This window comes from Habropoda laboriosa, unplaced genomic scaffold (genome assembly GCF_001263275.1).
Source record: "Habropoda laboriosa isolate 0110345459 unplaced genomic scaffold, ASM126327v1 scaffold797, whole genome shotgun sequence".
Taxonomy (NCBI): domain Eukaryota; kingdom Metazoa; phylum Arthropoda; class Insecta; order Hymenoptera; family Apidae; genus Habropoda; species Habropoda laboriosa.
The window spans coordinates 380,663-391,852 of NW_017100886.1; the positions used below are offsets into that span (position 1 = coordinate 380,663).

The 11,190-nt window shown below is 40.7% G+C and overlaps 1 protein-coding gene across 1 annotated transcript in view; it reads left to right on the forward strand.

Moving 5' to 3' along the window:
• Positions 1-1,696, forward strand: part of LOC108577484 (protein msta-like) — a 32,104-nt gene extending 30,408 nt beyond the window's left edge. The window contains exons 6-8 of the mRNA XM_017940642.1: positions 158-513; positions 1,167-1,267; positions 1,350-1,696. Of these exons, the coding sequence (XP_017796131.1) occupies positions 158-513; positions 1,167-1,267; positions 1,350-1,544 (652 nt within the window). The 3' untranslated portion in view covers positions 1,545-1,696. The remainder of the gene's footprint in view (positions 1-157; positions 514-1,166; positions 1,268-1,349) is intronic.
• Positions 1,697-11,190: the final 9,494 nt, after the last annotated feature.

Sequence of the window (11,190 nt, forward strand, 5' to 3'; positions counted from 1 at the left end):
TTTTCCAATTTGCTTCTATATATTACAATTCAAATATTTAAATTGTCTTTCTTTCCCTTCGTATTCATAAAGATGAAAAGATAGATTATTTTTAATGCTGTATATGTATTTATAGTTCTATTTTGGTGCATATAAGAATTTATTTGTTTACTTGCAGACATTGTTTGGATTTTATGCTACCGGAAACGTTCCTCGATCAAGAACAAAGAGATTATAAATGCAGAACTTGTAAATCAACTGTTTCTTACGAAGAAGTTGAAAAAATGCTAGAAAAGATAGGCATACATCTTTTAAGTATGAAGAAAAACGATCTAATGGCGAGTAAAGAATTTCTTCATAGTTACGTAGATACTCTCCACCCTTTTCATTTTTATAATATTGACGTAATCATTGCTGTATGTCAATTAATTGGCCAACAAGATGGAGGACTGCCAGGAGTAAAAAAAAATCTCCTTATAGAGAAAGTAGAAATATGCAGAAAACTTGTTCCTTTACTCAAGCATCTTGTTCCAGGTAATTTGTAATGGAGTATATCTTTCTTGTACCAATAATTCGAACTAACTATAATTATCCAATATTTGACTAACAACCGTTTAACCGGAAGTTATTCGCAGTAAAACATTTAAAGATACTTATAAATTTTTTTAAATGGTGCTTTTAAAATATGTTGTTAAAATTGGTAGAAATATTCCAGCTATGAACATATTACTGTGAAGTTCACACCTAACTCTCAACGGTCATTTCCGAATCTAAAATCGTTGTGTTTCCTGTATGAACGAAACAGTTTCCAAAAAGAAAATAATTTTTACTATGGTTAAAACCATATGGCAACAATGTCGTTATCGTGAAAAAGGAGTGTACAAGACACATTGAGAAAACTTAGATAGGATACAAATTTCGAAATACACAGAACAAAATACGTCGAATAGATTTTGACATCTGCTACTTTCTCATTCTTTATGATATAATTAAATAAGTTACATATAATTATCAAGTTAGTGTTTTACATTCAAATGAAGTATGCGCGATAAAACCATCCGAATTTTTCTTGTGACATGTATTTCTCCTTTACATAAGAACATTAAAGATTTTAAAGTACTCATGTTTGCTCTCTCGTTGTAAATCAGATTCGTACATTCTCTATAGATATGCACATTTTATTTCAGCCGAAAACCGAATTCGAGGTATGATTCTCTTTGAATTATATGCAGCACTCGCAGAATTGAGTAAAAGATACGCAGAAATGGATATTGTGGTGACATTATTGGTGAAAAGAAATATTAAACGCATACATACAACATTTCCGTATATGTTTAATAAGTATCACGAATCTCCTTTTTTTTTTCTAGGAAGAATCAAAGATGCATTTAATCGACAGTTGCCTATTATTACAGCATGAATCAAAACTCCTTCCGGAAGGGCAAATAGCTTACTATGGTCAGAAAAGCTTACATGATGTGAACAGCCTTCTGGAACGATTTAATAGGGAATCAAGAATGCATTTGAAGCTTAGAAAAGTTAAATTTTATGACTTTACGAAATGAAAAATGAGAACGTGCTAATTAAAGAGTTACTTAAATACATGTATAGAAGTACAGTAATGTCTCTCTTATTGACCACCAACACGGAACTTAAACAGGACAATTTAGGAATCAGGGACACTGTTTTCGAGCCTTACGCTCGCCCTTGTAGTTTGCCGAACGAAGACAAGGACAGCGAATAAAAGAGAAGGATCGTGAGTCGAGGCAACCAAGCGATTTAAACACCAACTTTTTTAATTTCGCTATCCCGAAATTTTTCTTAACATATTGATGAGATTTTTCTGATGAAAATGACATCAAACACGATATAATTTGAACAACATTTACTTATTAACACGTTCATTGTCACGTCAGATTTACAGGTTGCTTTCAGGCGGCCACAAGAAAATATTCATTATTTTAAGCATAAGATTATAGTATTATGCTTATTATGCTTTATAACTATTTTTTTTTAAATTTAAAATAATGTCTAGTTAGCTATGACGTTCAAAATTTTTAGTTGACGATATTTTTTTTATTTTAATTATTCTAAACATTTGAGGCACTCCGGTCACTGATGACCACTATGGCCCCATCGAGGAAACAATCTCCAGTCGCAGGTGACCAACATGGCAGTCAACGTGTTAATATTTATTGAGTGATTAATTTAACCTCTTCAGGGACACCGACATATATGTGTACATTTAAATTTTCTGAAAATTCCAATATTTGCTATAGAGAAAATATGAAAAACAATTTCCCAAAATCTCCAAATATCTCTTAAGGAAAGTAGTTTAATTGCTATCGATTTAATATGAATATAAATGTAACTATGTATTTAAAAAATTAGATCAATATTTTCTAACTTTAAAAAAATCGTCCCTGAAGAGGTTAATTTTATAATATATCGCTTTGGATGAATTGCTAAAAAAATACATTAAATATCTGTACATATTATTCATCGAATGTGGAGAGAGAGACACCGTCAATTCTAGAATCGAGACACCGTTTGGTGGCCAATTATAGAATCAAGCCACCGTTTGGTGGTCAATTATAGAATCGAGACACCGTTTGGTGGTCAATTATAGAATCGGGCGTACAGATATTTAATGTATTTTTTAGCAATTCATCCAAACCAATATATTATGAAATTAAATTAATCACTCAATAAGTATTAATAAGTAAATGTTGTTCAAATTATATCATGTTTGATCTCATTTTCATCAGAAAAATCTCACCAATATATTAAAACAAATTTCAGATAAAAAAAAGTAAAATTAAAAAAGTTATATTATTCTATTATGAACTGTTCAGCCGTGAAATCTCGTAAAAGGAACCGAGTGGTGTAGTGTTACACGATTGACTGACTGCGAGTGAGATGACATAGGTGCAGCAAGGACGCAGACCTAGGCGTAGGACCATCTACATATGTGGTCAATTGTAGAATCCAAACTAGTGGCCTATTGGAGAGACATTCCTGTATGTCGATACGACTAATATCGAGTCACAGCGACGAGCGTCTACCAGACTGACAACTTTTATGCATAGTTTAGTAGAACAGTCTCTTTTTAAATAAATAATTACTAATAGCTTTTGCATAAGTTACGATAGAAATTATATGCCATACTCTTGATTTTCCATTAATTTTGTACTTTTACGTAAATAATTCCTAAATCATCGAATATACTGTATAATTATAGCAATCTAATAATGCAAAATGTATATTGTGTAGTCAATATAAAAAGTTACTACAATTTATCTTCTGTAGCGATCCTCCTACGCTCTACCACCAGAGGGACGGACTAACTGCAAGTTCCCGCTAGTCTTCATAAAGGCTCCCTATTTGTATATACAGGGTGTCCCGTAACTCCTCGAACACCCGGAAATGGGGGGTTGCTGGGGTGACTCTGAACAACTTTTTCCTTTACCAAAATATTGGTTGAAGCTTTGTTTTTGAATTATTAATGAAAGACACTGGCCAATAAGAGCGCGCGTAGAGCCCGCGCTCAACAATGGGTGCACTGACTCTCATCCGCGCGCGATCGTGAACAAACGCACTGGCACAGCGTGGGTATCGAGGGAAGCGTGCGGCAAATGTTACATCGTTTTAAATTAAGAATAGTCTGGAATTATTCGTTATTCATGAATAATAAAGGGCTTGTTGGCAGTACACCTACATCTCAGTTCAGTTTTTCTTCTACCAACCGTCGAGACGTATCCGCCGAGCTAGTTAACGCATAAAACGATTGTATTTTCCGGGCGAATTGTACACCTACCATCACATTTATATATATGTAAATTGAGGTGAAAACAGTGTAACGGCGTTTCCTCACCCACCTCAGTGTCATAAATTACACTATTATCCATACCGTATTGTAAACGGGAAAGTTTGGCTATTTTGCGATTACGATGTAGCAACGATTTATGTTGTATAATATCGTCGAAAACAGTAAAAGTGGCTGTGCAGTGAAGTGAGTAAAATCAGCCGTTGAGGGTTGCCTTGAAAGGTCAGGATCGGCACAATGACCCACTTCCGTCGAAGCAGGTTAATTCGTGGACAAATGGGTAAGTTTTTCATAAGTAATAAAACCCTTTATTCCTTTCGGATAATGAATAAAAGTATCGAAAACAGTTATTAACACGTTGAATGCCGTGGGGGTGATCGGTGACCGGTGGTCTCAAAATTAGTAAAAGCATTTAATTTGAATAAATGGTAGTATTTGTAAAATTTTCACGTAATGCATCACACAGCATATTTTATTTCTAACTATTGACATATTATTTATGCATATTGCAATGTGTTGTATTAAAATAAAAATTTCTTTCCGGCATTCAACGTGTTGAACGACTTATTAGTTTATTTGTTATTCATGAATAACGAATAATTCCAGATTATTCTTAATTTAAGACGATGTAACATTTGCCGCACGCTTCCCTCGATACCCACGCTGTGCCAGTGCGTTTGTTCACGATCGCGCGCGGATGAGAGTCAGCGCTCCCATTGTTGAGCGCGGGCTCTACGCGCGCTCTGATTGGCCAGTGTCTTTCGTTAATAATTCAAAAACGGAGCTTCAACAAACATTTTGGTAAAGGAAAAAGTTGTTCAGCGTCACCCCAGCAACCCCCCATTTCCGGGTGTTACACTCTTTACGAAACACCCTGTATGTTGCAAACTATTTATGGTTTCCTATACCTGCAACACTACACAAAATTCTTATTCATGGTGCAGATATTATAAGTACGTGTATCCTACCCGTAGGAACGCTTGGCGAAGAAGTTAGTAAAGCTCGTAATAAACATTTTAAAAATTACAGACAATATTATAATAGAAAAATAAGTCATAAAATAACTTTGGCAGATGTATTTTATAGATTAATGTATACATCAGATATTATAATATCAACTTTAAATATTAATTCACGCCTAAGAAAAAAGAAATTTTATCCATTTCACAAGAGATAAATTATTTGTTAGCTGCTCCTGAAATAAACGTGAGCAGCTATGCTATTTCTCATGTACACGATAGTGATAGTGAAGACATGAATGGAGATGAAGACGAAGGGTGTAAAAATACAGATCTTCTACACACTTTCACACAATTAGATGAGCTTGAACTGTCAAACGAACTGACAGAATTTTAAATTTGTGTTCAATAAAAAACGATTGACGTTACCTACAGAATCGTAAATAGTGTTGCGTCCGTAACCTCCAAGTTTAGCGAACCTCTCTTGTCTTCGGGGAAACCATAGAAATCCTACAACGGTCACACACTCTGCATTCACCAAAATTCCTTCGGGCAGTTACAGCGAAAAGCCACTCAAGGGTAGTGCAATAAATCAGACAAGAACCGGGCGCGTCACTCGAGACTATGCGAGGAACCGAGGGCCCGACGCTCGAGGATGCCCGACGCTTCGATGCCCCAAAAAAGGGGCAATTGTTTAAACTTGGGTAGGATCGCTGTACTGTCCGGAAAATTCACAAACTATCTACTCTTGTCTCAATCTTTCCTCCTCTAACCCATTTCCACCACCCCGAGGACAGAAAAGGGAAGCAGCTTAAAAACCCAACGCGCTTCCAGCGCGGACGCTCAGTTGTATACCCTTGCATTAAGGAACGCCTCTGTACACAAACCAACAATGAATAAACTAGTGTGAAATAAATCCTGCGGTAGTCACTGTCGCCGCCCCTATCCCAAGTAAACTCCTTGAATGGACTGACCGAAACCGGGGGCCGTGAGGTACGAAAGGTACGTAACATTACTGGTGACAGCGGTGGGATTATTGATCGATAGTGACTACGCTTAACTGAGACTGGTGGACAAAGTGAAGTGTACGAGTGTTATCTGTGCAACAAATTAAAGAAAATGCCTCTATCGCGCACTCCGGGACGAGAGCAAGCAGCTTGCCCAGTGGAGACATCCTTGGAGGCGCAAAGGAGGTAACTGGACGAGATGCGATCATCACTGGCGAATCAAATGGCTCAACTGCAAGTTCAGCAACAACAACTCGCAGCGCAACAGGAAGAATTGGCACTACAGCAGGAGCTCTTCCTCGAACAACAGCGGGCTCGACCTCAACAACAATCCCCTCCAGTCGTGGACGAAGACGACCATCCTACGCCGCCCGTGCAGAATCGTGGAGCAAACAATATGTTACGTTATACAAGGACGCCCTGGACGCAATCCGGGAATACGACGGCCAGAACTTGGACTTCGTATGCTTCGTATGTTCGTATGCTTCGTATGCTTCGCCGAAGGCTGCGAGGAAGCCCTAAACATGATTCCCCATCACTACGAAGAAAACTTCGTCAAATCGTTGCGGAACGAACTGAAGGGCGATGCGCGGCGATCAATTATCGGCACGCGCCGCACGAGACCGTATATGAGGCACTAGGGAAACTCGCGAATGTTTTCCAAAAATCAGACGAGGAGGTAATTACCTTTGCCAACAGAGTTCGCGAATTAGGGAAACGTATTTTAGACGCGTTCAAACGAGAATACGACTCGATCTCTCCTACCTTTGTCAATAGTACAGACGAAAATTTAAAAAGATGTTTTTTACGAGGTCTGAAATCCGAGATAGCTGTGCGTATACCGTCGATGCATCATAATTCTTTGAACGCATTGATAACAAAAGCCATCGTGATACAAAAAGAAAATGACGCGATTTACCAAATGCGCAGTTCGTCGGGAGGGAAACCCGGATAGACGGGTTGCGAACGAAACGGTGCACAAGGTTCAGTCGGAAACAATTACCTGTCAATTGTGCAAGAAACCGGGACACGACGCGACGCACTGTTGGACGTACAATCCCAGTTTTTCGAGAAATCACGAAAATAAACCCACATCCACGTCGTCCAGTATTCAACCCGATATACGGCAAATCGTAAGCGCAGTTTTGCAAGCCCAGAACCAAATTCAGAGTCGGACTGTTAACCGCGATAGTGGTCCCAAAAACCCAAAATTCTGCCGATATTGTAAAAACCTCAGGCACGAAATCGAAGAGTGCAGGAAACGGGCCTACAACAATAACAGGTCAGGTAGCGGCTTCGACTCGCGGAACGGGCAAAGCAGGACGGGAAACTCGCGAAATGCCGTGGGGACGAGCGCCACGCGCACCCGATGGCGGCGGAAAGCGTTGAATCAGTGACGCAAGAATAAACCTGACACAGACCGGTTACGTACCCATCATCCGCGTTGACAGCACCGGTGTAATTTCCCCATCCGATTTTATGGTGGACAGTGGATCCGGTCCAAACTTACTTAAAGTCCGCTCCTTGCACCCGTCGACGAAAATTAATTAAAACGAAATTCTTTGACTGACCGGGATCATCGCGCAACACGTTCTTACTCGGGGTCAGGTAATGCTGGAAATATTGGGATTACCCGCCCCCTTCCACCTAGTGGATGATAGCTTCCCGATAGCTCAGGAAGGAATCGTTGGGATCCTACTTCCTTAAACGCCATAAGGCGCAGATCGATTATGAAAACGAACTGTTAAAAAGTAATGGTCGATCTATCCCGTTCCAGAATAAGGAACGAATAATTGTTCCTGCTAGATCGCGCTCCCGGGCATATGTTATAGCGATGAATCCGGAAATCGGAGAGGGGTACGCGCCCAGATTAAAATTTCGCGGAATCAATGGCCTGTATCTCGGCGACGCCCTAGTAAGAATAACCAACGGAAAGGCTCATCTCGACGTTATCACTACAAACGATCGGGATGTAGAGCTGGTAATTCCGAAAATAAAAATTCAAGAACTCTCTAGCGTAAGTACCACCGCTCCTGTAGGCAAGCCCGTCCAATCAAAATCCAAACAATCTAGCTCCTCGGATAACCGGGACGATCTTTCAAACTCTTTAAATCGACTCACAAAATCCTTCTAATTCTTCTACGAAGTCGAGTCGACAGAGCCACTCGGAGCCCCAAAATCGATCAAACCAAGCAATGCCTTCTATCTCCTCAAACCATTTCCTCCAGAAAGGGGGACCGCGTGTAACCATATCCAAAATCCCATATCAGAAATCAACCGGCTTCAATATCAAAAACGCACGCATCGAACACGCCGCCAAAATCCAAAATCTTCTAAATCTAGACCACTTAAACCCGGAAGAACGCACGAGTGTGCAACAGCTAATCGAAGAGTATTCCGATTGCTTCCACCTCCCAGATGAATCCCTAGGCTGCACCACTGTAACAGAACACCACATACCAACGACCGACGATCGACCGATAAATCGAAGACAATATCGCTTTCCCCTAATACACAAAGACGAAATCAAAAAACAAGTAACAGAACTATTAGACAACGGCATAATAAAACCATCAGAATCTCCTTACAATACACCTGTTTGGGTCGTTCCCAAAAAACCGGAGAGCCAGGGAAATAAACGCTGGAGAATGGTGTTGGATTTTCGCGCGCTGAACGAGAAAATAGTTAGCGACACGTATCCATTACCAAACATCGTGGAAATTTTCAATCAGTTGGGGGGCGCGAAGTATTTCTCGATATTCGATCTAGCGTCAGGGTTCCACCAGATCCGCATGAAACCCGAAGACAGCTGCAAAACTGCTTTTACGACCCCCCATGGTCATTCCGAGTTCGAACGTTTGGCCTGAAAAACGCCCCGGCAACGTTTCAAAGGCTGATGGACAGGGTTCTGACCGGCCTGCAGAGTAACGAAATGTTCGTCTATTTGGACGACATTGTAATATATTCCTCCTCTCTACGCGAACATGAGATCAAATTTAGGAAATTGGTGGACAGACTTAGACGTGCTAATTTACAACTGCAGCCGGAAAAGTGTCAATTTTTGCGAAACGAAATCTGTTACCTAGGCCACATAATAGGCGCGCATGGGGTCCTACCCGATCCGGGAAAAGTATCGGCCGTCAAAAATTTTCCTGTCCCCAAAACCGAGAAAAATGTTAAGCAATTTCTGGGGTTAGCGGGGTATTACCGCAGATTCATATCAAACTTCTCGAGAATCACCAAACCCTGAACTAGTCTGTTGAAGAAGGACGAGCCATTCCGATGTATCGAAAGATAACAGGAAGCGTTCGGAATCCTACGCGACGAACTGTGCAAAGAACCGGTATTGCAATACCCCGAATTCAGCAAACCTTTTCTACTCACAACGGACGCGTTGGATTTTGCGATAGGCGGCATACTGAGTCAAGGTTCTGTTGGCAAAGATGAGCCTATAGCGTATGCGTCGCGAGTCCTCAATAGTGCGGAATCAAATTACCCCACCAGCCAAAGAGAATTGTTAGCTACAGTCTATTGCGTTCAACATTTCCGTCCATACCTCTACGGCAAAAAATTTACGCTCGTGACCGATCACAAACCTCTCACTTGGCTACATTCTGTCGAAGACCCAACCTCTCGATTAATGAGATGGAGATTGAAGCTCGCGGAGTACGAATACGACATTCTGTAAAAAGCGGGAAAAGTCAACGCGAACGCCGACGCATTATCCAGGAACCCCGTGGAGCACGTGCACGAAACCTCATTCCCAATTCGATCGGGGGAATGGGACGACATAACCACGGAATCCGAAGACGAGGAAGCTATATCTGCCAATAGAAATCCAGAAAAATGGAAAACTCCACCGCCACAAACCGCGTGAATGAGAGAAGAGTCGGAGCCAATTGTTTCACGGTCAAGCCCCAGAACCCGAAGCCAGGTCAATCAGGACCCCGGAGGGCCCATCCCTTTTAGCGAAAGGGAACTTCGTCAGCGTCCCTTTAAACGGCACGTGGTCGAGGCACCGGTGCACCGGAACCCATCACGCGACTCGAGTCCCCTGTCGCAAGGAACTATGACACCCGATCACGATGACATGCCACTGGCATACCGTCTCGATCAAACAAATTCGCGAATCAAATCAGCTACGAGCTCTTACACCCCTCCACAATCCGACGCAGATTTGGAAACCCCCGCTAGATCGTCACCATTGACGGCTCCCAACCAGCACCCTAATCTTGAGAATAGGACGGCCAGGAGAACCTTATTCGATCGGGGATACGCAGCAGCGGATAACCCTTTCGAATCGGAAGCGAACCAGACAACGAGGTTCTAGACAGGCGAGCGGAGGAGAACGAGCATCGAGAGCGACGCGAAACCAGATCCGCTGGGTCGATAGTGTTAAATCAGCGGGATAAACTCTGTATGAGGAAAGACAATTCTCTCTACTTTGTGACAGCCGACGGTCAACCGGCGGACAACGGGAGCTAACAACTCGCTGACCGAAACCAACTACCGAAATTACGCAAACTACAGGCCGGGGACGCAGTTTTCGTAAAAAAGGGCAATAAACACGACATCACAATAATATGCAAAGCAACGGAAAAGGACCAGGTACGCAAAGAAACATTGGTTAACGCTTTCCAAGCACTCACAAGGAATGTTCGCGAACGGTCCGACTACGATTTTGATGAAAGTTTTTACACTTATAAAGCAGCCAAAAATAATCGACACGTATTTTTTTTTAGCTGCGGTAACTCGAGTTTAAGGGGTGAAACCACCCCTTGAAGTTTTGGCTCGAAACGGCTATCTCGAAAACGGAAAGACATACGAAAAAATTGTTAATGGGCGAGGTTAATGGTTTCTGACGTACAATAACATGGTGTTAAAAAATTTAACAAAATACAGTTTGTTTATAACAAAAAAAAATTTATTAACTTAATTTTTCATTTTATTGAAATTTTCATAATGACAAAAAATGACGAGCATTTTATTCCAAATCCATTAGTATATAACATTTTAAAATTGCCTCTTACAGTTTTGCAGATTTTGATGATTTACATATTGCGCACACATCCACTATGGTAGTAGCCGTTCTAACTTTGATTTTAATGAAGCACTGTAGGCTTGCACTAAATTATACAGTAACAAGTAACAAATAACAATGACAGTAACAAGTTTCTTAACAGCAATGAAAGGATTAATTGTTTTTATTATTCACCTATGACATCGTGGCAAAGGTGAAGCAATTTATAAATTATAAGTACATACAGTGTGTATAGCAATTATTCTATGTAGTTTCGACTATAGTGGTACTCGTCGAAAAAATGTTTGAGACATAAAGATTTCTTACACCATGCGCATTTAATTATTGCCACGTCACCGCAAATATGGCATCTTGGTTCATTTTCAACAGAATAGCAGT